The sequence below is a fragment of the Pelophylax lessonae genome (genome assembly GCF_965119305.1).
Source record: "Pelophylax lessonae genome assembly, chromosome: 1".
Taxonomy (NCBI): Eukaryota; Metazoa; Chordata; class Amphibia; order Anura; family Ranidae; genus Pelophylax; species Pelophylax lessonae.
The window spans coordinates 715452405-715480088 of NC_138768.1; the positions used below are offsets into that span (position 1 = coordinate 715452405).

The 27684-nt window shown below is 47.0% G+C and overlaps 1 protein-coding gene across 1 annotated transcript in view; it reads right to left on the minus strand.

The window, feature by feature from the left end:
• The window catches only part of LOC309554868 (cytochrome P450 3A24-like), a 77238-nt gene extending 52300 nt beyond the window's left edge, over positions 1-24938 (minus strand). Inside the window, exons 1-2 of the mRNA XM_082256590.1 lie at positions 24782-24938; positions 7946-8039 (exon numbers count right to left, since the gene is read on the minus strand). Coding sequence (XP_082112716.1) covers positions 7946-8039; positions 24782-24852 — 165 coding nt within the window. The 5' untranslated portion in view covers positions 24853-24938. The remainder of the gene's footprint in view (positions 1-7945; positions 8040-24781) is intronic.
• Between the last annotated feature and the right edge of the window lie 2746 nt (positions 24939-27684).

Consider the following 27684-nt stretch of genomic DNA (forward strand, 5'->3'; position numbering starts at 1 on the left):
TTATCATGAAAGTGAAAGAAAATGTCACCAGAAAAGGAATAGAGGGGAAATCTTTCAATGGGGACACTAGTTCTGGTAACAACCAGGGATTCCCTCAATTTGAGGGGATGTCCTCTCACTTCCTGTTTTAACTATGGGACAGGAAGTCAAGAGAAAGCTTCTCAATGGGACCTTGCTTTGTTCACTGGTGCGCAGTCATGTTGGAACAGGCAGGGGCTATCCCCAAACTGTTCCCACAAAATTGGGAGCATGAAATTGTCTAAAATGTCTTGGTATGCTGACGCCTTAAAAATTCCCTTTACTAGGGCGCAGGGCTTGGACATGGCGAAGTGAGGACATTTACTGCTGGAGCTCCCGTTCCCCGGGCACCCTAACCTGCTCTTTCGCATTCTTTCTCGGCTGCCATGAGCGGTCAAAAATGGAGAAAGCCCAGAGGAATATCTAAAGTGCCTTCTATGGCAACTATCAGTAAATTCTTCCCAGACTCCCTAGGGTCTTCCCCATAGACGCCACTGCCGAGTCCACGTGGTGCGCTGGGGCCTAATGGTCAGCAACCTCCCGCACTGATGGTGGCCTCGCAGTATACCTTGGTCAACCCGTTGGCGGGACGGTCGGCCTCCCTAGATCCTGCAGGACAGTTGTCCACCTCTCAAGGCTTCTTTATACACTCCACAGCGGAGGATCCAGACATTAAAACCCCGCTAAGGGCACTGCCTACCAAGACGGACCTGGAGGTAAAGGTGGCCCAGCTGGCGGAAGCAACACCGTCGGGACTTTCAGCAAATTCGTACTGAGGTCTCACACCTGGACGAACGGCTGTCCAGAGGGGAGTCTGCGGTGGGTGCCTTGCAACTCCGGGTGTCCCAACTGGAATAGGGTCAGGTGGAACATCAAGGCCAACTGACAGAGGCACAGCCCAACATGGAGGACCCTGAGAACCGGAGACGCCGCAACAACTTGTGGCTCCGGGGCATACCAGAGGCAACAGGTGCGGAAAACCTTTCTGAGACGGTGAGGGCGATCCTTCATCAGCTGATGGATCCTGACCCTCCGACAAACCTGGAGTTTGATAGAATTCACAGGGCACTGGGGCTCAAGCCGACAGATCCGGATCGCCCTTGGGACGTGATCTGCAGCCTGCATCGGCACGTCCAGAAGGAGAGGGTACTTCGGGACGCTTGGTCCTAGGGATCGATTGATTTTGATGGGGCAGAAATCTCCATTTATCCGGATATATCCAGGGCCACCCTGCAACACAGAGCTCTGCTGAAGCCCCTTCTGGCGAAGCTTAGGTGGCCGGAGATCACATATCGTTGGGGATTTCCTCCTGCAGCTGACCATCTGCAGAGGAGGCTCGTCTTTTCTCCTGAGGCGCCATGCTGACTTGCTGGACCTGTTCCGATTCCTGGAAATAGAGCCAATCCCATTGCTGGATTGGCTGAGCAGAATCCCGAGCCGGGACTCCCATCTAGGGTACCGTGGTACCCAGCCGGGCCTGCAGTTTCATCCATGAAGGGGAAGAAGGATGACCAGAGATCGCACCGGAATCCTGAAAAGTCTAAAAACTGAACTGTGAATACTGCACCTTGACTTTGGATTGTACTGACTCGGCTTGCGGCACATGGCTGCAGCCCTGTGGCCCTATTGGGGACTTTCCTCCTCGGGACCTCGCTGCCCGCAACTGTGGTGATGGATGATGCTCCATCCCCGGACCTTTTGAGCCTCTCATTGATCGAGCCAGAGTACGGTCAGGTTGGGAGGCTGAGCTGGATGCACCGCCCAGGATCTCTTTTGTTGTTGTTTCCTGTGGATGGGGGCTTCGTGTCAGCTTCCCGGTTAGACTCCCCCTGAATAATGGATCGTGGTGGGGGATTTCTTATTCCAGACTTGACCCACCTTAATAGACCAGGGCTTCTACCTAGAGGATCACTGACTGACATCTAACAAGCCGAGGGGATTCCGAAGACGGATCCCTATTGTGTGGGGTGTGTATTTGGGATCTGTCTCCATACTGACATTTAAATGGGTGGGGGGGGTGGGTTGGTAGGGGGCTGGGGGGAGGGGATGACTGGATGTTGTGTGGTGGGGCGCGGGTCTACAGAGGGCCTTTAATTGATGTTTATTATTTGAAATTATTGTGGTATGCAGAGCCTGTGGCTTCAGCTTCAGTCCTGGGGCATGGTAACTGTGGCTCTGACCCTTCATCCAGTCGTGATGTGGTGGACTCGCTTCCGCATCCTTTTCCGCCTTCCCTCCCCTTCCTGTCCCTTTCCCCTCCCTCTCTCCTTCCTTTTTTTTTTTCCCCTCAGATATGGCCACCGGACAAAAAGATCCTATTCGATTTGTATCGATCAATGTGAAAAGCCTGAATACCCCTGAGAAGTGCTCCATGGTGCTGACCAATTTGAAACAACTAAAAGCTCATATCTGCTTCCTGAAGGAGACACATTTCCGTGCAGATTACGAGATCGCAGGTTTCCGACGGTCTATCATGGCTGTTCGTCTGACTCCAGATCTAAGGGGGTAAGCATCCTGATTAGCAACTTAGCTTCTTGGGTGTACTCGGACCAGTGGTGTAATGGAAAGGGACGTGCTCTATTTGTTAAGGGGTCTATAGTACTGGTGACCCTAGCATAAGGAACAAACTTTTCAGAGAAAGGGAATACAGTAAGACACGGGCCACTCACTAAAACTAGAGGAAAAACGGTTTAAGGATGTGGATTTCTCTTCCACAAGCAGTGGTATCAGCAGTCAAAAAACTATTAGATGGGGACCTTAAAGAACACAACATAAAGGTGTATACAATGTATGGTTAACAGCGAACAAATAGACACAAACACACATCATAGGTTGAACTGGATGGATTGATGTCTTTTTTCAACCTCACTAACTATGTAACTATGTATAGATTCCAATATTGTCACACTGGTTAACCTCTATCTACCGAATTCAAATTAGATTGATTTCCTAGAACCAATTATGACCAAATTGAGAGACTTTGCGGAGGGCGCAGTGATTCTGGGAGGGGACATGAATTTTACCATGGACCCCACCCTGGATGCCTCGAGCGGAGCATCTCATATCTCCTATGCGGCCCTAAAATGGCTTAAGAAAAATTTCCAGGCATTCCAATTAATGGATGTTTGGAGGATACTCAATCTGAACGGGAGGGACTATAGCTTCTACTCTCCGCCTCATGACTCTTACACTCAAATCGATTTATTAATGCTTCCACAGTCACTTCTGTCCAGGGTTCTTTCAGCATCCATTGAATCTATTACTTAGTCAGATCACGCTCCAGTTCTGATGGATCTGGATTTACGGCCAGCAATACAGAAACAATGGAAATGGAAGCTAAACGATTCGTTGATCCAAGATCGCATGGTATCGGCAGAAATCTCGAGGGAGCTTCACCATTTTTTTACCTCCAACGTAACTCCAGACAGCCCCCTTTGATGGTATGGGAAGCCCTTAAGATGTACATTAGGGGAGTGTTGATCAAACTAGGTTCTCACCTTAAAAAGGAGAGAACAAAACAGGTGGCAGAGCTGTTGGATAGAATCAGAATTCTTGAAGCCACCCATAAGAAATCTCTGGCCAGATCAGTTTTGGAAGAACTCACTGCCCTCAGAGATCAATTGCGCTTATTGGCTTTGACCAGAGCCAAAGCTAGCCTGGCTAAGTGCAAGCACACTTTTTACGAACACAGTGATGAATGTGGGAAAATTCTTGCGCGACCCCTGAAGAACCAATAGGTCCAGACATTTATACCCGAAATACTTTCTTTCAACCAGAATAAAGTTCACGCGACTGAAGAGATAGCGGAGGTCTTTAAGAAATATTACACATCGCTCTACAATCTTCCACAACAGAACTCACAAGTTGAGGACCCAGATAAACAGATTGCCCTCCAGGCTTATATATAACAATCGGGTCTGCCGCGCCTCTCAGAGGAGGAGTTGGCGGCTCTAGAAGAGTTTCTCAGGTCGACAGCTAGCGACGGCTATAGCTAATTCAAAGACAGGCAAGGTGCCGGGACCAGATGGTTACTCCTTGATATACTACAAAACTTTTGGGGACATTCTGACCTCCCACTTCCTATCAGCATACAACACGGTGGGATATGAGGCGGCCCTACCGGAGGACACCCTCTGCGCTCATATTACAGTGATAGCAAAGGAGGAAAAAGATCTGTTTCTCTGCCAAAACTACCGGACAATTTCTCTTCTGAATGTCGACTTAAAGCTATTCACTAAAATCCTAGCAATGCGGCTAGTTACTTTGATCCCACAGCTGGTCCACTCAGATCATGTGGGTTTTGTCCCTACAAGGAAGGCGTGAGACAATGCGACGAAGGCCATAACCCTAATTCAGGCAGCCCAGACCCGGAAGATCCTCATGCTGCTCCTATCGACCAACGCCGCAAAGGCGTTCAATCGGGTGACCTGGGTTTTCTTGACAGAAACCCTGCAATATATTGGTCTGGGCCAGAGAATGATGCATTGGATCCGGGCCCTCTAATCAACACCATCAGCGCAGGTTAAGGTGAATGACTTTCTCTCAACACCCTTTGGCATTGACAATGGCACACGATAGGGATGCCCCCTTTCTCCCTTGATCTTCATCCTTACCCTTAAACCTTTCTTGAGGACAGTCTGCTCCAATGCGGATATCACCGGTCTACAAGTCGATGCATCACTCTCCCCTAAAATAGCGGCTTATGCCGATGATCTTTTGTTCTTCTTGACTAATCCATTGATCTCTTTGCCTAACTTACTTGCGGAGTTAAGATTAACCAGCAAAAGTCAGAAAACATAACGATCTCAATGTCGGCTTCCTTGTCAGCTCTGCTCCAGGCTGATTTCCCCTTTAAATGAACGGCAACCCAAATAAAATACCTGGGCATTTACCTAACAGGTAGAATTGAGAACATTTTCGACTGTAACTTTCCCCCTCTCATAGCTAAGATTAGGAAGGACCTCTAAGACTGTCAGTGGGGACTGTTTTCATGGTTTGGGCATTGTAGTATAATTAAGATGAATATTCTGCCTCGTCTGCTTTACAAGCACTCCCAATACATGTACAACGTTCCTTTTTGAAAAAGATCAATAGGATCTTTGGTGATTTCCTTTGGGCTCGGAGCAAACCCCAGAGGGGCCTGAGAATGCCAAAGCTGAAGGGAGCGAGAGCCCTTCCGGACACTATATTAAACCACACGGCCTGCCACCTGACCAGAGTACTGGATCGGTGCTGACACAACTCCCTCAAACAAACAATGGGTACAGATTGAGCAATTCTTAGTAGGAGTCCCATTGGAGACACTTCTGGTGCCAGTCTAACCTACCCACGGGAATTACCTCACATCCCACGGTGGGTGCTACGTAGAAGACTGGTAAGACGGCATGCCGGGACTTCTCAATTGCCCCAATGCCCTCACAGCCCTCCCGTGATAGGTAATCCAGCCTTTGAGCCTAGGATGAGGGACTTCCAGGACTTAAATCGACTGGGGTGTACCAAACCCGGCACTTCATTGTAAATGGACAATGGCTTACCAGGCAGCAAATTCAAGACAGTCTGGCATTGGAGAGAATATCTTTTTGGCAGAAAATTCAATTAACACACTTTCTCAGCTCTCTGCCACTCGCAGAGTCCTTCAGGAGGCAACTTACTACTTTCAGGACCCTATGCACAGAGCGTTCCCCTTTGTGTCACGTAGTATCTTAGACCTACCAAATGTTGTTTGCCCGCATACAGACCCCCATATACAGTATTACTAGATGGGAGCAGGATCTGGGATTATCTTTTATGGACATACAGGTGGAAAGAATCTTGTTCTTTTCCTACAAAACTTCCATATGCTCCAAACATCAAGAATCAGGTTACAAAATTTTAACCAGATGGTATCACACCCCGATGAAAATACATAAGATGTTCCCACATTGCTCAGACCTATGCTGGAGATGTGGAGAGGAGCCGGGTTCTCTCTTTCATGTCTTCTGGTCTTGTCGTCTTCTGCGGCCCTACTGGGCCGAGGCCATGATGATTACCCAAAAATTCACAGATCACAAGCTTACTTTGGACCCCGCTCCATTCCTGCTGCACCATCACCGGTTTCTGGGTTCATCCTATAGGAGATCCTTTCTGCCTTTGTTGATTACAGCGGCAAAGAGCTGGTTCCCCCTTTTTTGGAAGCAGACACAGCCTCCCTTGGTGGCCATGTGGTTAAGAAAAATGGCTAACATAAATGAAATGGAAGATCTTGTGGCCACAGAGAAAGGCACATGGGAGCAGTTTCTTTAAAAGTGGTTTTATTGGCACTAGTTTGTTTACTCTGGGGAATACAAAAAAAAAGTGATGTAAATTGGCTTCTGCTGAAAACGGCAGCTTTCATCCCCCTTGTTTTCTTTTTAGTTTTTCTTTTTCTCTTCCCCCCCTTCCTCCCCCTTCTTCTTTCCTCTGAACTTTTTCTCCTCCTCATCTTACTTCATTTCGGGGGTTCACTGCCTTCTTATACCGGCCAGGAGACAGATGCCTGTGGAGGTCGTTCCCTTCTACCTTCAGATATCACATGGCAAGGTCTGTTGTTATAATTGCCTGATATTTTGTGATGCCTAGTTTGTTTTACTGACTGCGGGAATTCGCCGGGGTTGAATCTTCTCGGCTCACGTTGATTTCTTTCTAGTTATATACCACAGATAATTAGACTATGATGCTATGTTTTATTACGGTTTCTGTATTTTTTGCATACCTTTTAATAAAGAATTTATGAAAAAAATCTCTATACTGGAACTAAGGAGCCAAGTCCAATCCCACACTATAATCTCCCCTCCACCAAATGATTCGGACCAGTGAACAAAGCAAGGTCCATAAAGACATGGATGATCGAGTTTGGGGTGGAGGAACTTGACTGGCCTGCACAGAGTCCTGACCTCAACCCAATAGAACACCTTTGGGATGAATTCAAGTGGAGACTGCGAGCCAGGCCTTCTCTTCCAATGTTAGTGCCTGACCTCACATATGCGCTTCTGGAAAGATGGTCAATTATTCCCATAGACACACTCCTAAACCTTGTGGACAGCCTTTGTAGAAGAGTTGAAGCTGTTATAGCTGCAAAAGGTAGGCCAACTCAATATTAAACCCTACTGACTAAGACTGGTATGCCATTAAGGTTCATGCGCGTGTAAAGGCAGGTGTCGCAATACTTTTGACAATATTTTCGGGGTGCAGCTGTCCAGATTCTTCTGATTTTCCACTATACACACAGCTAGATGAGCTGAGCTAATGCTTCCGAACATGTGAAAGGTGTGAACAATTGTGATAGCAGACCCACCTGAAGCAGTGGCATGTTTTTTTAGAAAACAATTGTGTTCTATGTGCTCTCCCAGATAGCAAGCAATTGTGCTGCAAGTTTGAAAATTACTTGCTAAGCTATTACTAGACTTGGCCGGCTTCACAAGTTTGTTGAACAATTGCATCAAGTCCACATTGCATAACTCCAGATTAACTTTCTTTGCAAACATTCTGCAAGTCTGCTGCCAGTTCTGGTCCAGTTATGTTGAGCAATAGTCATCCCACCACAGGGGTCACTGTGACTTGCAGAGCTCTTGCTGTAGACTCACCACTGCAACTTTGCTCTTGTTAGAGACTTGCCACACAAATTTTCTACAAATTGGAAAAGTGTCATAGAACTTGTGCTTTAAGTGCTCTGCAAGTGTACAACTTGCCAATGAAAATGTGCAGCAAGGTTACAAGACTTACAATTAAACACTGCCACACATTTGTGGCAAGTTATCCTTGCGATCTGGGCTTGCAATGGCTGCGTTTATCCAGTGCAGAAAAACACCAGTCACCACAAATATGTAAGCAAGCCCTTTGGTTTTAGAGATAATTCTAAATCTGGTTAACATAAAACTTAGCCATAAACAGATTAAGATTGTATACTTACATTTCTGCTTTCAAGAAAAGTCCCAATAAATGGCAGGGGTTTAGGACCTGGTATTCCATGCTTTTTGAAAATTCTGTAAGGCCAAATCCCATAGCTGAAAAAAAAAAAAACAGCAGATGACAGATGTGAGTAAAAATGAAAAGTCAGGCGTCAATGAGGAAAGAAATAAATAGAAATCCTCAAAAACAGCAAAAAAAGAAAAACAGACAGAAGTTCAATATAAAGTGATACTAAACAATACTCTTTTATCCTGAACCACCAAACAGATGGGATTTTCCGTTGGCCACTCCCAGGAGCAAAAGACCAAAAGACCTAAAAGAGGGTCCAGAGGGGGGAGGAGGGTCCGCGCAAAAAAGGCAGTGGAAATAAGGGATTCTGGGATCTTTAATTTGAGCAGTGCTTCTCTTTCTAATGAGGAGAAGCACGTGCTAAATTTAGGTCTCAAGTTTGCCCCCCCCCAAACCTCTTGATAAGTTCACCACCTTCATCGACGTGCACAAATTTGTGCGCAATATGAACATCAAGAGATACATGCTCTCCAAACCCCCGAGGACTGATTCTATCCCAGCATCTGTTGTACAACACACTTCTCTATCCAATTCCTCACTCTTTAATCCTCCTGGTCCAGTAGCACCTGCTGTCTCTGTCTTTAGAGATCTGATAGTTAGGGATTTGGACCGACTCCCGATTAAAGAAAGGAGAATGCAGTTTAGTTTCTCCAAAGGTCTGAAATCTCTACGGGACAGGAAAGACATAGTGGTGCGTCCAGCAGCTAAGGGAGGAGGAATTGTAGTGTTGGATGTCGCAGATTATATAGCTGAAATGGATAGAATTACTTCCGATCGTGATACCTACCTCCTACTCCCTAAAGATCCAACAACTGATTATAAAAAACAACTAATGATATTGGTGGATAAGGGTTATGGAGATAACCTTCTGACTAGGAAGGAAAGAGCATATCTGGTACCATCTGCTCCCAGGATTCCTGTCCTCTATTACCTGCCGAAGGTTCACAAGAATCCCCTATGTCCGCCGGGTCGGCCGATCATAAGTGGGATCGATTCTGTGACCTCTAGGGCAGGTAAATATGTGGACCATTTTTTGCAACCCCTGGTGGGTCAGACTCCCTCTTACCTGAAGGACTCTACTCAGGTCTTGAATGAACTGAGTGGGTTGGATTGGAAGGAAGGCTATCTATGGGTGACGGCAGATGTGTCGTCACTTTACACTATCATATCCCATCAACAGGGTTTGGAGGCTGTTTCTTACTATCTGAGATTGGGCACTCTATCCAGGATTCAGTGTGACTTCATTCTAACACTCTTAGAGTTTTCTATGGGTCACAATTATTTCTGGCACGGTGGCTCTTTCTTCTTGCAGAATAGGGGAGTGGCCATGGGCGCTAAATTTGCACCCAGCATGGCTAACTTGTTCATGGCCAAGTGGGAGGAGGATGTCATCGATAGCTGCCCTAGATCCCAGCTAGTCTTCTGGAGGAGGTATATTGATGACATCCTCCTCCTTTGGGATGGTGATGCTGCATCTTTGAAGCTGTTCATGCAAGAATTAAATGCCAAGGGGCATGTGACTCACACCCCCCCCCCCCCGAGCAGAAGGCTGATTGGCCGCAGAGCCAGACAAGTCAACAGTCAAATGTTCCCGCTTCTTCATGTCGATATCAAGCAGAAGTGGGTCCTCTCTAGCGGGCTCGCTCCACCAGCTGGGCTTTGGCCCCGGGTGCAAAATGTAGAGGGGCTCCATCCCAAGTGTGTTGGCCTGGATGTCATGGCAGGCTCCGTGGCAACGGGAGCATGGCACAGCGTCATATGGGTGCAGGTATCTATCTCCAGGCAGCAAGTAGGCAGCCCCACTGTCAGATGCCACGTAGAAGTTGAACGTAGAGGAAGAACAGCACCCGACACCTCCCAAAGCCTAGACTCTGTCTCTTTCAACCTCCTCTCTGTTCCAACATCAGCAATAAGGACAAGGACAGGCTGGAGGCACAGGCTGCCAGGGAGCCACTGAAAGGAGCAAAGCACCCCCAGATCAAGGAGACTGGCATTGAAGGTATTGGCATCATCATACATTGATACACAGACATACCTGCAGACACAGACTAGGATAGGGGGGCAGAAGAGGGACTGCAGATAGGGACAGGACTAGGGGTCTCTCTCTCATCTCCCCCCTCACCCCACTCTCTCTCAGCCCCCCTCTTTCTATCAGCCCTCCTCTCTCTCTCAGCCACACCTCTCTTCCAGCCCCCTTCTCTCTCTCAGCCCTCATCTCTTTCTTACCCCCCCCCGCATTTCAGTTCCCTTCTCTTTCTCAGCCCCCCTCTTTCTCTCAGCCCCCCTCTCTCTCTCTCTCACCTCTTCCCTCTCTCAGCCCCCCTCTCTCTCAGCCCTCCTCTCTCTTTCTTACCCCCCGCCTCTCAATCCCCTACTCTCTCTCACTCACCTCCTCCCTCTCTCAGCCCCCCTTTTTCTCTTAGCCCCCCTCTATCTCTCTCTCACTCACCTCCTTAGCAAGAAGGGGGTTAATGTTCTGCCACTGGTCACTGGTGCATTAGTGACCAGTGACCGTTATTTAACCCCTTTGTGCTGCATTAGTGACACCTGTGTCAGTATTAATTAACCCCTTTATGAAGGGGTTAAAAAAAACACTGCTAGTGGCCACTAATGCAGCACAACGGGTTTTAATTAACTCCACCAATACCCACCAATGGGGAGGGATTAAAATATAATTTACAGTTTAAAGCGAAGCAGCCTAAAAAATTCTCTGGCTAACCTGTGTAGAAAAGATGTATACCCCTATCTTCAGGCTGCTCCAGTCCAGTCACATTATCTCCTGTGTGAGCCTGTGGTGTATGCAGGGGAGAGGAGGCAGCACCAATAACAGATGGGACATAGGAACCTATGGGTGATATCGCCGCTCCAGGCTTTACCGTCCATTGTCAAGCGCTCTCTACTCTCCCCTGCAGCCACCACTGACTAACACAAGGGATCATGTGACTAGACCGGAGCAAACTGAGAATAGGAAAGCCCACGGATTAGGGGGCACAAATTATCTGCCTTACCCAGGGTGCTAACAACCCATGCTACACCACTGGCTCTGGGCACTTCTCTCTCTCTCAGCAGCGGTGTGCCTGGTTCAGGCTGAAGGGAAGACCGTTCTACACAGAAAAATTGACTATAGATTAAACATTTAACATGCTTTGTAAGCACTACTAAAAGTAATACTCAAAAAGCCAGTTATAAAGCAATACTATACTCCTTTATAACTGGCTATGTGAGTGATGTTTTATAACTGACATTGCAGTATTAACAAAGCCAGTTGTAAAGTATTACTCACAGAGCCAGTTTTAAAACATTTCAGAGCCAGTTATAAAGGAGTTTTTCTTAATAACTGGCTTTGTCAGTACTCTATTATATCTTGTTTTTGGCCTAAAAAAAAAACAAATCCCATCACCAACAGCCCCCCGAATCTGGTAATCTGGATTTTTATGCCGCTTGCCCGCGGCTAGCTGGTAAGTGAGCACTACCTCCTATTAACACCGTATTGATGTTTCAACTGCTCATGCCCGCTTGTGTTTAGAAGTCCTGTGGGTGATTTCTGTTGTGCTCCTGTGGTTTTGACAGAACTATCTCTTCAGTTCACATACACATACAAATACAGGACTGCAATGCTTATTAACCCTACATGTGGAGGGTTTTTTTCTTAGAACCGCAATTTATTGCATGGTACTTGTATTATGTAGCATCCATATGGTTGGACAATTCTACACTAGAGACCATTTTGTGTTTTTTTCAGGTCTTTATTGATAGATCTATTTTACATCAGTGATTTATGATCACACTGTTTACAGGATAGCGCACTTCTTTTATATTTTTCTTTTCTTTTTCCTAATATTCAGGAACTTTAGTGCAGCAATCCCTATATTTTTGACCAGCGCATCTTCACAATACAAATATTTTCTGTAGGTGATCTGTATTATTACATGTTCGAGATTATCTTTTGCTGACAGATTATCTTTTGCACTAGACAGAGAGGAGCGCCGGCGGGAGACCCAAGAAGAGGATGTTCAGGCCACTCTGCGCAATTCCATTGCACAGAGCAGGTACCTTTTTTATTACAATCGCTTTAAGGATACATCCTCAAACAGGTATATTTTTAAACTAGAGATTAGTGTCACTTTAACCCTTCCCCACTCTATCCAAAACTACAACAAAGATTTTGTCTGAGGTTGGATTTTAAAGCTCCATGTCATGGGCGGAATTGCCGTGATTCTGCCAATTATCCTGAGTCACCGCAAAACGCGAGAGGCGCTTGCAATCCCCGTTACTTCCAATGGCGCCCCAATTGCTGTAAAATCATGCAAACAGAATCGTGGGACGCCTGTCACCCAGAAGAAGTTTCGGAACTTCTTTGGGACAAAAGGCGTCAGCCGATTCTGTTTGCTCGATTTTACAGCGATTCGTCGGGCAACAATTGCGGCAAATTCACCCCACAATTGGGTGCCATTGAAAGTACCAGGAATCGTAATCGGCGATTCGGGATCGTGGGCAGAAACGTGGCGATTTCGCCCCCGATCCGGAAAGCCAGGTTAAAAAATAAGCAATACCAACAGATTGTGCTGTCATGGGGAACAGGGCCGATCCCAGGCGGGTGCCTGAGGTGCGGTGCACCCAGGCGCTTCAAACTGTTGAAAAGGGGGCGGCGCCGGCCGAAGCTGCCATTGACTCCACTGTCTCCTCCGGATACTGTGCAGAGCCAAGCCAGTCAGACTACTAGTAAATCCTTCCTTTCCATTCCAATCCCCAGCAGCGCTTACTTACTGACCAGCCCGGAAGCGGCGCAGCCTCTGCTTTCTTTCTTCCTCCGGCTGTATTGTATCTCTGGTTGCTAGAACCGCTTAGCGTCTAGCAACCAGTGACGTCGGACCTTTTTCCACGCCCACCTTATGTCATCACTAGGCTCCCTGCTGCTCTTTATGTGGCTCGGAGTCTCCGCCTTCTCTGTCCCTCAGACCGGAAGTACATGGAAGCTCCTCTGAGGTGTGTAGAGCGCAGCGTGTTCCATCTATGCAGGATTGGTAAAGCGGGAGGTGAAGGTATGTAATAGAATGTGGCTTCCACAGAGTCAACAGTTTACCTGTACATGGCGCGCTGACAGTGCTCAATGTTTGTTTCTGCTGTAAGATGGTTGATTCATAAAGTGAAATCTGGAGGGAGATGACATGTGCAGGCTCTGCCAATCACATCACTGATTACTGTGTTCAATGGGCATGACATGTAAGTCTCATGCACACACAATGTATTGTAAACTCTCTTAGAAGCCTTTCATCCTTCCAGAAAAAGCGCCTGACATTGTAACGTGGTTACAGGCATCAAGCTCTTGGGCGATAATTCATTATAATGGCCAGAATGCCATTTTATTCTGACCATTTAAGTGGATTAAAGCTCAAGTGCTATATATACCTAGTGTAAATGTCAAGCTTTTTCTTTCTGCCAAAACTGGCAGTGATTTTTTTTTTTTTAATCTGCCACTAATAAACTCTAAAAACCTATGTGTGTATGGACACAGGCGAACATGCAGGAGCCTTTAGAGGCAGAGGGAAAAAATGCCATACATTTTAGTCTATGAATAGAATGCAGCATTTCAGGGACATGAAAGGTACAGAACAGACTTCCCTCATATGGGCATGTAGGGTAATTTACTGATTTTGGTGGAGATGAGTTCTGAATTCAGACATATTATACAATAGAGTGCTGCATCTCACTGCAATTTATATAGAAGGCTTTGCTCAGGGGTCTGCAGTATGTAATGACTAGCACAACAATAATCCAATGAAGTAGTCTGCAGCATGTGATGGCGTCTGGTGTTTTTTTTTTTCTTCTGAATGCATGTAAATACACCAGCTCTATGGGAAATCTTGGTCAGCTTGACATGGCACTGCTACCGAACCATAAGTGACAGGGAAACCAAACTTGGGGAGCACATTAAGGGGACCCTGGACTACGGCATGGTACATTACCTGGGCAAGCTGGCCGACCCCAAAATTGGATATGTGGTAGTTGTGGGTATTCCCCAAGTTTGGTGTCCCTGTCACTTGTGGTTCGGAAATAGTGTCGTGTCAAGCTGACCGAGATTTCCTATAGATGCCAATGTTAAAAACCAGGAGCCATGTCATGGCACTGGTAATCTGCATTTGGTGGGCACTGGTAAACTGCGTTTGGTGGGCACTGGTAGGCTGCATTTGGTGGGCACTGGTAATCTGCATTTGGTGGGCACTGGTAATCTGCATTTGGTGGGCACTGGTAATCTGCATTTGGTGGGCTCTGGTAGGCTGCATTTGGTGGACACTGGTAATCTGCATTTGGTGGGCACTGGTAATCTGCATTTGGTGGGCACTGGTAGGCTGCATTTGGTGGGTACTGGTAGGCTGCATTTTGTGGGCTCTGGTAGACTGCAATTGGTGGGCACTGATGAGGATGCATTGGTGGGCACTGGTAGGCTGCATTTGGTGGGCACTGGTAGGCTGCATTTGGTGGGCACTGGTAGGCTGCATTTCTTGGGCACTGGTAATCTGCATTTGGTGGGCACCGATGAGACTTCATTGATCACTTGTATCATATCCGCAGTCTCTGACCATCTCCTGTATCAAGTCTGCAGTCTCTGACCATCTCCTGTCTGGGGGCTCTGTCTAACAGACTCTCTAACAGATGCCCTCTCTGTGTCCATTAGAGAGACCCCCTCCAGTTCCCATTAGAGTACTGTGCTTCTCTTACTGTAATTTGTTTATTGTTAAGAGATCGTGGGAGGGTCCCGGGGTAAGGATGACTTCTTAGGGGAGCATCTCTGTGTTTGAGCCATTGCCATAGAAACATTTGTAAAGGGGAGGAGTTAGTAAGATCACCACGCCCATGTGGGGGCGCCAGAAAAATTTCTGCACCCAGGCGCCTGTGACCCTGGGATCGGCCCTGATGGGGAATGGCACTACTTTTCATTTGGTCCAGATTTTACAAAAGCGGACCTTCTGTCATTTTTTCATCTTACCATCTATTAAATTCTATGTCCTTGTTGTTTTAACTTTGGATAGTAAAACATTTTTTTTTCTTCTGCCAGTAAATACCTTATACAGTCCACTTCCTCTTTCTTGTCTGGTAAAAAGCCTAGGTTAATGATGACATGCACTGCTCTCTCTCACTCTCGTGAGAGTTTGCTAGCAAGGGATGAGGGGTGAGTCAAAGGAGAGCCACTGAGAGCTGCAAAGCTGGAGGGGGCTGGATGAGAGTGGAAATATCAGGAGACTGCAGAGATCCATGGATAGAAATGTGCAGGCAAGCAGTGATGGGAGTGTGTCTGTCTATATGTACAGTATTTCACATAAGTGAGTACACCCCCTCACATTTTTGTAAATATTTTATTATACCTTTTCATGTGACAACACTGAAGAAATTACACTTTGCTACAATGTAAAGTAGTGAGTGTACAGCTTGTATAACAGTGTAAATTTGCTGTCCCCTCAAAATAACTCAACACAGCCATTAATGTCTAAACTTCTGGAAACAAAAGTGAGTACACCCCTAAGTCAAAATGTCCAAATTGGGTCCAATTAGCCATTTTCACTCCCCGGTGTCGTGACTCATTGGAGTTACAAGGTCTCCGATGTGAATGGGGAGCAGGTGTTTTAAATTTGGTGTTATCGCTTTCACTCTCTTACACTGGTCACTGGAAGTTCAACATGGCACCTCATGGCAAAGAACTCTCTGAGTCTCAATAAAATTTATGAAAAAAAAAAAAAAGAACTCTCTGAGGATCTGAAAAAGGAATTGTTGCTCTACATAAAGCTGGCCTAGGCTATAAGATTACCAATACCCTTAAACTGAGCTGCAGCACAGTAGCCAAGACCATACAGTGGTTTAACAGGACAGGTTCCACTGAGAACAGGCCTCGCCATGGTCGACCAAAGAAGTTGAGTGCACGTGCTCAGCGTCATATCCAGAGGTTGTCATTGGGAAATAGACGTATGAACGTATGAGTGCTCAGACCATACGCCGCACACTGCATCAAATTGGTCTGCATGGCTGTCGTTCTAGAAGGAAGCCTCTTCTAAAGATGATGCACAAGAAAGCCCGTAAACAGTTAGCTGAAGACAAGCAGACTAAGGACATGGATTACTGGAACCATGTCCTATGGTCTGATGAGACCAAGATAAACTTATTTGGTTCAGATGGTGTCAAGCGTGTATGGCAGCAACCAGATGAGAGGTACAAAGACAAGTGTGTCTTGCCTACTGTTAAGCATGGTGGTGGAAGTGTCATGGACTGGGGCTGCGTGAGTGCTGCCAGCACTGGGGAGCTACAGTTCATTGAGGGAACCATGAATGCCAACATGTACTGAGACATACCGAAGCAGAGCATGATCGCCTCCCTTCGGAGACTGGGCTGCAGGGCAGGATTCCAACATAACGACCTTAAACACACCTCCAAAACGACCACTGCTTTGCTAAATAAGCTGAGGGTAAAGGTGATGGACTGGCCAAGCATGTCTCCAGACCTAAATCCTATTGAGCATCTGTGGGGCATCCTCAAATGGAAGATGGAGGAGCACAAGGTCTCTAAAATCCACCAGCTCCGTGATGTCATCATGGAGGAGTGGAAGAGGACTCCAGTGGCAACCTGTGAAGCTCTGGTGAACTCCATGCCCAAGAGGGTTAAGGCAATGCTGGAAAATAATGGTGGCCACACAAAATATTGAAACATTGGGCCCAATTTGGAGTTTTCACCTAGGGGTGTACTCACATTTGTTGCCAGCGGTTTAGACATTAATGGTGTGTTGAGTTATTTTGAGGGGACAGCAAATTTACACTGTTATGCAAGCTGTACACTCCCTACTTTACATTGTAGCAAAGTGTTACTTCTTCAGTGCTGTCACATGAAAAGATATAATAAAATATTTATGTGAGGGGTGTACTCACTTTTGTGAGATACTGTATGTGTGTGTGTGTGTGTATATATATATATATATATATATATATATATAAATATATATATATATATGTGTGTGTGTGTATATACAGTATGTGTGTGTGTCTGTGTGCCTCTGTGAACAGGCAGCAGCTTCAGCTGCCCACAGTTAAAATGGCTGCAGCCAGACTTAGTAGAGGGAGATTTCTGCAGCATATTTGGCAAGTACAGAATCACAGTACTGTGTATGGATAAAATAATATGCAAAGTGGTTGGAGGGAAGCTTCAGAATAGCAAAGATGTTTTTATTACAAATCATGAGAGCAGACTGCAGTTCCTCTACAAATGAGCCTACAGCTAACATGCAATTTCTATTTAAGTCTATCTCCATAGAATATACCGTATCTACTAAGATTTCAGGTTATTTTCTCAGACTACAGATAGCTGCGTCTTCCGTCCTAGTGTGCTGTTAATTTCCATGTATTCCCTCTAAACAGACATTACAAGTTCATTATAAGATGGTACCTTCACTTCTTCCTATTTTTAAGGTTGGGATTTATTTTGTGAATTGGCATGACTAGGGTAGTTCAGATCCCACCTGTTTAGCCATATTACCTGGATCAGTACCCAAAACCACCCCCCTTTACTTTTAAATTACAACACTAACTCAGCATTGGGATTAAATGGCTGGTTCGGCCTTTTATTAAACAAAACCATAAATAACAGAAAAACATAAAACAGTCAAACCAATCCAGATCAAAGAATGGTTGCAGATCCTTGATGATACCATCTCCCACAACTTTGGAGTCTGTGGTACCATTAAGTTAGGTTCTGTCCCCAGCCGCCAAATCAGCTCCTAGAGAACTATCCTAACTCATACCTCCCAACTTTTGAACTTCAGAATGAGTGACAATTGAGGGAGTAAGTGAGCTGCGGCCCGTGTAACGGCAAAATGTGGGTGTGGCTAAAGTCTTGATGGTAGGGGCTTAAGGGGTGTGCTAAAAAAAATCCAGCTCTCTTACCAATGCTCCTAGCTCTCACTAATGCCCCCAGCTTTCTCACCTCTCACAAATGCCCCCCCCCAGCTCTCTCACCAATGCCCCCCACCCTATACTTCTCAGCAATGCCCCCCCAGCTCTCTCACAAATGCCACCCAACTCTCCCACCAATTCCCCCCTCCTCTCTTATTAATGCCCCCCCAACTCTCTCACCAATTCCCCCTCCTCTCTTACTAATACCCCCCCAACTCTCTCACCAATTCCCCCTCCTCTCTTACTAATGCTCCTCGAACTCTCTCACCAACCCCCCCTCCTCTCTTACTAATGCCCCCCAGCTCTCTCACCAATTCCCCCCTCCTCTCTTAATAATGCCCCCCAACTCTCTCACCAATTCCCCCCTCCTCTCTTACTAATGTCCCCCCAGCTTTCTCACCAATTCCCCCCCCTTCTCTCTTACTAATGCGCTGCCCCCAGCTCGCTCACCTATTCCCCCTCCTCTCTTACTAGTGCCCCCCCAGCTCTCACCAATTCCCCCTCCCCTCTTACTAATAACCCCCCAACTCTATCACCAATTCCCCCCTCCTCTCTTAATAATGCCCCCCAGCTCTCTCATCAATTCCCCCTCCTCTCTTACTAATAACCCCCCAACTCTCTCACTGTTCCCCCTCCTCTCTTACTAGTGTCCTACCCCAGCTCTCTCACTATCCCCCTTCTCTTTTACTAGTGCCCCCCTGCTCTCTCACTATTTCCCCCTCCTCTCTTACTAATGCCCCCCCCCATCTCTCTCACCAACTCCCCCTCTGCTCTTATAAACTGCCCCCCTCAGGCTTTCTCACCAATTCCCCCCTCCCCAGAAAGGAGGGGGGGGGCAGAGGAAGGGGAGTAGAGAGGATGGGGAAAGGGGAAAGAGGGGAGGGAGGAGAAAACAGTGTGGGGGGGAGGAGGACAGAGAGGAAGAGTGGGAGAGAGGGCAGGGGCAAGAGGACAGAGAGAGGGAGAGGAAGAGGACAGAGGGAGGGGGTGAAAGAGGAGACAAAGGGAGGGGTGAGAGAGGAGACAGGGGGGGTGAGAAAGGAGACAGGGGGGGTGAGAAAGGAGATGGGGGGGTGAGAAAGGAGACAGGAGGGGTGAGAGAGGAGACAGAGGGAGGGGTGAGAGAGGAGATAGAGGGAAGGCGAGACAGAGGGAGGGGGTGACAGAGGAGACAGAGGGAGGAGGAGAGGAGAGAATGGGGGGAAGAGAGAGAGGGAAGGGAGGACAGAGCGAGGGGGGGAGAAAGGACAATAAGGAGGGAAGGAGAGAGGACAAAAGGATGGTAGGAGAGATGACAAAAGGGAGGGGGGGAGAGATGACAACAGGGGGGGAGGTGACAGAGGGGGGGAGGGAGAGATGACAGAGAAAGGGAGGGAGGGAGAGATGACAGAGGGAGGGAGGGAGAGAGAGGACAGATCGAGGGAGAGAGAGAGAGAGGACAGAGGGAGGGAGGGAGGGAGAGAGGGAGGGAGGGAGGGAGGGAGGGAGGGAGGGAGGGAGAGAGGGGGCGGAGGGAGGGAGAGAGAGGATGGAGGGAGAGAGAGGACGGAGGGAGGGAGAGAGAGGACGGAGGGAGAGAGAGAGAGGACGGAGGGAGAGAGAGGACGGAGGGAGAGAGAGAGGACGGAAGAAGGGAGGGAGGGAGAAAGAGAGTACAGAGGAAGGGAGGGAGAGAGAGGACAGAGGAAGGGAGGGAGGGAGGGAGGGAGAGAGAGGACGGAGGAAGGGAGGGAGGGGGAGAGGGGAGGGAGGGATGGGAGGGAGAGGGGAGGGAGGGAGAGAGGGGGGAGAGGGGAGGGAGAGAGAGAGGGGAGGGAGGGGAGGGGGGAGAGAGGGGAGGGAGGGGGGGAGAGAGGAGAGAGGGGGGGAGAGGGGAGGGAGAGGGGAGGGAGGAGGGAGAGGGGAGGGAGAGAGGAAGTGAGGACAGAGGGGGGAAAGGATGGGAAGGGAGGGAGGAGAGAAGAAAGAGGGGGGAGGAGAGAAAAGGGGGGAGAGCCCCTCCTACATAGACATGCTGGACATTGTAGTCCCACAAACTCCCCTCTACAATGGGGCACACGGCAATCCCGCCCAGCCTCTGCCTCTATCACACACAGCCGTCTACTCACTCTCAGCATGTACTTTTTCCAGGGCTACTCCCGAGTCCCGCTGCACCCGGCCACAGGTCCTGTTCTCAGCACTTCATGTAATGTGTCAGGGAAAGATAACTCCGCTGCCACCTGACACAGACAGTAGTTAAAAAGTGCAGGAGTGAATTGGACAGCCTGCTGCAGCATGGAACATTTACAGAAACCATGCCCTGTATCTATGTCCCTCCAGCAGCTGAAAGCACTTTTTAACTATAGTCTGTGTCAGGCGGCCGCGGAGTTATCTTTCCCTGACAGGTTCCTGTGATTGTTCCCCGCTGCAGCGATTCCCTCACTGTTCAGTGCAGGCAGTGGTGCTAGACTGTAAACTCTCGCGGCTGGCAGGGACATCGGACCCAGGGACGACACGGCCGCGAAACAAATAACCCCTCAACATTTTGCGCCCAGTGCGAAAGTACCAGCTGCACCCCGCACGCTAGTCACTGCCGCTGAGAGGCAGGAGCGGGAGCCGAAGACGGGGGCGGAGCTGGGAGAAGGAGGGGGAAGCAGAGATGGCCGGCCAGATTTTCCGGGGACTTCAGCCCGGGACAGTCCCGTGGATTCTGGAACGGTTGGGAGGTATGTCCTAACTGACCACAGACCCCTACCACCTTACACTACCCAGGCGGTCTAGACTGAACCAGACCAACCATAGGACTCCATACCTGAGATGGATCCCACCATTTTATCATTCCACACCATGTTTTGGAACCTCGTCCAGGACCCCAACTGCCAACGTCCAACCTCCTTAGCAGAACAACAGAAAACGTTATCACCAGGGCAGGTGGGATGGACGTTTCTTCTATGATCTCCAGTCTGCAAGTGAAGCCCCTTCACTCCTCCCCTCCAATTACTCTCTCTCCTGCTTCTCCCCCATCACCTTGTCTGCTCTGCCAATAAGGTAAGAGTCCTGACCTCTCATATCCCAACAACTAATTTAACCCCCTACTGCCTGGTTTTCCTTCCACCCTGTCATGTATGCCCTATGCTTATCATTCCCTTCAAGCTCCAGGCATGTCTCACTAACAAAGATAAGAATAGAATACATTTTATGGATTGCCGGTCCCTCCCCTGTGTACATTTTAACTCTGTCCCTCTCTGTAATTACCCTCTTGCAAACCGCCGTACTTATACTGCGGCAGGTTCACTCTGTCCTGCGCAATTAAGTACCTGTGCGTTGTTTTGCGGGACAGTTAGCGGGGGCATGTGCCGATTGGCCACAGGGGGAGCCAATCAGTGGCTAACTTTTGCGCAAACCAATCAATATAAACTTAATGATTTTTTTTAACAAAAATATGTAGCAGAATACATATTGGCCTAAAATGATTAAAAAATTAGATTGTTAAATTTTTTTTTATTGGGAATGTTATATAGTAGAAAGTAAAAAATATTGTTTTTTTTTCAGAATTGTCACACTTTTTTTTGTTTATAGCGCAAAAAATAAAAATCGCACAGGTGATCAAATACCACCAAAAGAAAGCTCTATTTGTGGGGGAAAAAAGACGATGAGGTCCATCAGAAGTTCGACCCCCTCCTCCTTCCCGCCTGCTGGGCCATTCAGTGCCACATTTGGCACCTTTCGGGGGAGGAGGAGGGAGCAGGTACCTCTTTTTGACAGGTACTCATCCCCACTTCGGCCAGACCTCGCCACGGTGAGGTCCATCAGAAGTTCGACCCCCCTCCTTCTCTCCTGCCGGGCCAGTCAGTGCCACATTTGGAACCTTTCGGGGGGGAGGGGGGAGCGGGTACCTCTTTTTGACAGGTACCTGTCCCCACTTCCGTCAGACCTCGTTACGCTGAGGTCCGTCCGAAGTTCTCCCTCCCCTCCTCCTTCCCGCCTGCCAGGCCATTCAGAAAGTACAGTGTACTTCGTGCATGCGCAGTAGAGATCAGCTGTGAAGCCACAAGGCTTCCCTGCTGGTTTCCCTTACAAGTCATGGTGGTGGCAGCACTCGAGAGCCGATGGAAACATTGGCTGGGGTGCCGACATCGCTGGATTCCTGGACAGGTAAGTGTTCTAATATTAAAAGTCAGCAGCTACAGTACAGTACGTGTTGCTGCTGACTTTTAATTTTTCCGTGGTGGGGTGGAACTCCTCTAATTGAGCATTTTTAGGCTTGATCATTTTTTATTTAGCCAATGGAAATCTATTTATTAGAAGGAGGAGATGGTTGTTAGGTCCTCTTTTTCTGGCATTTTTCAGGGGCTCAAATTAAAGTCTATAGAGACAAAAACAGGCGATCATACCCCTAAGGCTTCTTTCACACGGCCGCTCCGCTGCTTTAGTCTGCTGCGGGACTTTTTTTTTTTTTTTCACGGAGCGGATGACATTTGTGTCATCCGCTCCGTGTGCCCGCATATCATCCCATCCGTTTGCGGATGATATGCGGACATAAGTATATGGCATTGCAGATGTCAGCGGATGACACCGCTGACATCCGATTTTCGTTCCTTTCCGTTTTTTACACGGATGAAAAAATAGGGTTCTGTTCCATTCCAAAAAATGGAACAGAACTGAAAGGAGGAAAATCGGATGTCAGCGGATGGTATTCCGCTGACATCCGCAGTGCCATTCACTTACATTAAAGTCCGCAAATCATCCGCAAAAAAATAGGATGATTTGCGGACACACGGAGCGGCCGTGTGAAAGGACCCTAAGGGCTGCTTCTACAAGAGTTTTGCGTGTTGCCTGTAGAAGCAGCTCAATGTTATCTTATGTGTCCAGGCACATTAGGACAATTAGAGGCATATTTTAACCACTTACCTTCTGAGCACTTTTATTCCCTTCCTGCCAAGGCCAATTTTCAGCTTTCAGCGCTGTCACACTTTGAATGACAATTGTGCGGTCATGCAACACTGTACTCAGATTACATTTTGATCATTTTTTTTAAACAAATAGAGTTTTCTTTTGGTGGTATTTAATCAATACTGTTTGGTTTTTTGGGGTTTTTTTTTTTGCTTTTGCTAAATAAATTTAAAAAAGGCCAGAAAAAAAACCCCAAAATGTTTTTCATAGATTATTATAACATTTTGCAAACAAGTAATTTTTCTCCTCCACTGATGTGTGCTGATGAGGCTGCACTGATGGGCACTGATGAAGTTGCACTGATGAGGCAGCACTGACGATGAGGCGCTGATGGGCCCTGATTGATTCTAATGAGGCTTCATTGATAGGCACTGAGAGGCAGCACTGATAGGTGTCACTGATAGGTGACATTGATGAGGAGGCACTGATGGGCACTGATTGGCAGCACTCATTTTCTGCCAAGGGAATGCCCCTTTTTGTTAGCCCAGTGTGCATGGAGACAAAAAGTTCCTCTACCTTTTCTGGGTGTTTAGCAACAACATATTGCTCAGATGTGAACGCACTCAATAGAATACCATGGAATTCTGGTGTTGAGCATTATTATTTATTATACAGGATTTATATAGCGCCAACAGTTTGCGTAGCGCTTAGCATTGATGTGCATTTAGGATCGCTCAGTGTGGGTAGGGTTAAATGCTAACAATATTCATTATACTAATCCCATAATCAGAGCTGACAGTCCTGTTTATACTGGGCTGTGGCACTATTGTTTTTTTTTTTTGTTTTTTTTTTAGAAGGATGATTGTTTATATATGCAAGTGTCACTATGAGTCCCCGTTCACACTAAGGCGACCTGTGAGGCGACCTGGTCGCCTCACAGGTCGCCGTAGGTCGCCTTCCATAGGGAAGCTGCGGACCAATTCTAATAGTAGCGACACAAGTCGCTCCGACTTAGAAAAAGGGTCCGGAGCTTCTTTGGGGCGACCCGGAGGCGACCGCCATAGACTTCAATGTTATGAAGTCCGTGGCGGCCGCTCCGAGGTCGCGGCGCGCTGCTCGCACCGCGACCTCGGAGGTCGCCCCCCGAAGTCGGATCGCCCCTGTGTGAATGGGGCCTGAACCTCATGTATAACATTTGTTCTAATAAAAAAAAAAAATTCTCATTGCCTGTATAAACCAAACAATTTTCAAGTGTCATTATGTAGTCAGTGTAAAAAGGCAACAAGAATATATTACTTCCATATGCGGGCTCTATATCATGCTTTTGATTTGGGGAAAAAGGTAAACAATTGAATAACAAAAACAATGCCTTTTGAGCAGCTATGCACACTGCAGCTAAAAAAAAAAAAAAAAAAAATGCTGCTTTTATTTCAGCTTGAAGAAGCTTGTACTCTTTTGTATGTTTTTATTGAGCTTCTTTAAGCTCATTTGAGCTTCTTTGAGCATAAGCATTTTTTTTTTTCACAAACCCTCCCCAAACCCTTAATTATTCCTAATTGTGTGTTTTTGAGCTTCTTTGAGTTTTTTCATGGTTTTTCATGCTCATCCACGTTTTTGTGCGTTTTTTGGGCACTCCTCTAACGCTAATTTGGTTGGGGGGGTTTTCTGCCTGTAAGAGCATATGCCTGTAAACTCCTGAAAAAGCCATAGTGTGCATGGACACATTGCCTAACATGGAGGGGAGTTTCCAGACAGATAAAATAGCTCAAAAAAGGCTAAAAGCCTGTAGGAGCAGCTTCTTTGAGCTTCTTTGCGCTGCAGTGTGCATGAGCCATAAAACAGTCACAATTTTAAGTACATAGCAAAAAATAATTATACAAAGTCTATATAAATAAAATAAGCACACATATACAGAGAGAGTATGTAAAAGTAATCAGTTAGTTAGGAAACAATGATATACTCACTAAGTGAGAAGTGCCAGCAAAAGGATTAGCAGAATCCATGTTTCTTTGGAGAACTCTGGGAGGAAATACATGTTTTTATCTTCCTTAGATGCTGGACCTTCCCTTGTATATTCTCGATGTTTCCCTTCTTCTTCTTCTTCTTCTTCTTCTTCTTCTTCTGCACTTCTGACTGTGTGCACTATGGCAGCTGCTGATATACTGTTTCCTGTACAGTTGTGACGTCATTCTATAGGTGGAGATCAGTGACAAAGGCCAGAGGCCCAACGTATGGGTGCATTAATGTTTTACTAAAAACACTTAGCTTGGAGGAGGGAGTAAAGATAAGAAGGAGGGAATATTACAGAGTATCAAATGTTCAGCTTAGTGAGTCCCTGGAGTGTGTGTTATACATACCATACTTTTTTACTTTTTGTAATGTAACGTTACTGATCCCAGATGGGTGATCATTCTCATTGTTCTTAACCACTTCCATACAGGGCACTTTCAACCTCTTCCTGCCCAGACCAATTTTCAGCTTTCAGCACTCTCACACTTTGAATGATAATTACTCAGTTATGCAGTTTTTGCGATATAAGTGAATAAAGAGTGAAAATTTTGAAAAAAAAAAAAAAAATTTGGTCAAAAAGTCATTTTTTTCATAAATTTGGGCCAAATTTATACTGCTACATATGTTTGGTAAAAATAACCCAAATGAGTTGATATTTTTTAGTCTGTGTGAAAGTTATAGAGTCTACAATCTATGGTACCAATCATTGAAAATTGAACACACCTAATCACACCTGATGAACCGACGGCCTATCTCATTTCTTGAGGCCCTGATATGTCAGGACAGTACAAATTACCCCTTTTTGGAAAGTAGACATTCCAAGGTATTTAGTAAGAGGCATGGTGAGTTTTTTGAAGTTGTAATTTTTTCCCACAATTCTTGGGAAAACTAAGACTTTTTTTTTTTTTACACAAAATGGTCATAATAAAAAGTTATTTCTCACACAGAGTATATGCATACTTGCAATTACACCCCAAAATACATTCTGCTACTCCTCCTGAGTATGGCAATACCACATGTGTGAGACTTGTGATCACATACTGAGGTCCAACACGCAAAGAGCACCGTCAGGTGTTCTAGGAGCATAAATTTCACATCTAATTTCATTACAACCTATCACACTTTTGAAGGCCCAGGAGCACCAGGACAATGGAAACGCCCACAAAATGACCCCATTTTGGAAAGCAAACGCCCCAACACATATTCTAGGAGGCATGGGCTGCAGATAGGTACTCAGGTACTCTGATGAGCTGCGGATAGGTACTCTGATGGGCGGCAGACAGGTACTTAGGTACACTGATCAGCTTCAGAAAGGTACTCGAGTACTCTAATGTGCTGTAGAGAGGTACTTGGGTACCCTGATGGGATTGAGACAGGTACTCAGGTAATCTGATGGGCTGAAGATAGGTACTCAGGCACTCTGGGCTGGAGACAGGTACTCAGGTACTCTGGGCTGGAGACAGGTACTCGGGTACTCTAATGGTCTGCAAATAGCTACTCAGGTACTCTGATTGTCTGCAGATAGGTACTCGGGTACTCTGATGGGCTGCAAAGAGGTATTCGGGTACTCTGATGCGCTGGAGACAGGTACATGGGTACATTGATGGGCTGGAGACAGGTACTCGGGTACTCCATTGGGCTACAGATAGGTACTCAGGTACTCTGAAGGGCTGGTGACAGGTACTCGGGTACTCTGATAACAGGTAACCAGGTACTCTGATGGGCTAGTAACAGATACTTGGGTACTCTGATGACATGTACTTGGGTAATCTGATGGGCTGCAGAGAGATATTTGGGTACTCTGATGGGCTAGAGACAGGTACTCGGGTATTCTGATGGGCTGCAAATAGGTACTCAGGTAATCTGATGGGCTACAGATAGGTACTCGGGCACTCTGGGCTGGAGAAAGATACTCGGGTACTTTGGGCTTGAGACAGGTACTCGGGTATTCTGGGCTGAAGACAGGTACTCGGGTACTCTGATTGGCTACAGAGAGGTACTCGGGTTCTCTGATGGGCTGGTGACAGGTACTCGGGTACTCCGATGACAGGTACTCGGGTACTCCGATGACAGATACTCTGATGACAAGTACTCGGGTACTCCGATGACAGGTACTCGGGTACTCCGATGACAGGTACTCGGGTACTCTGATGGGCTGGTGATGAGTACTCGGGTACTCTAATGACAGGTACTCAGAATACCCGAGTACCTGTCACCAGAATACCCGAGTACCTGTCACTGGAGTACCCGAGTACCTGTCATCAGAGTACCTGTCATCAGAGTACCTGTCATCGGAGTACCCGAGTACCTGTCATTAGAGCACCGGTCATCAGAGTACCCGAGTACCTGTCATCAGAGTACCTGAGTACCTGTCATCAGAGTAACTGTCATCGGAGTACCCGAGTACCTGTCATCAGAGCACCTGTCATCAGAGTACCCGTGTACCTGTCATGAGAGTACCCGAGTACCTGTCATCAGAGTACCTGTCATTGGAGTACCCGAGAATCTGTCATCAGAGCACCTGTCATCAGAGTACACAAGTACCTGTCATTAGAGTACCTGAATACCTGTCACCAGCCCATCAGAGTACCTTAGTACCTGTCATCAGAGTACCTAACGGGCTGGTGACAGGTCCTTTTTTTTTGGGGGGGGGGGCAATCAGTGTGTGTTTGTTAGGTGTGCACTGTAATCGGTAACTAGCTGTTACCGCAATCTCCTCCTCACACAGGATCGGTGTGTGAGGAGGAGAGCCCGGTAACGGCTAGTTACCGTGCATTTGTTGACATTCTGTGACTGGCTGTCATTGGACACAGCCGGTCACGTGGTAAAGAGACAATTTCATTGGCTCTTTTCCCAG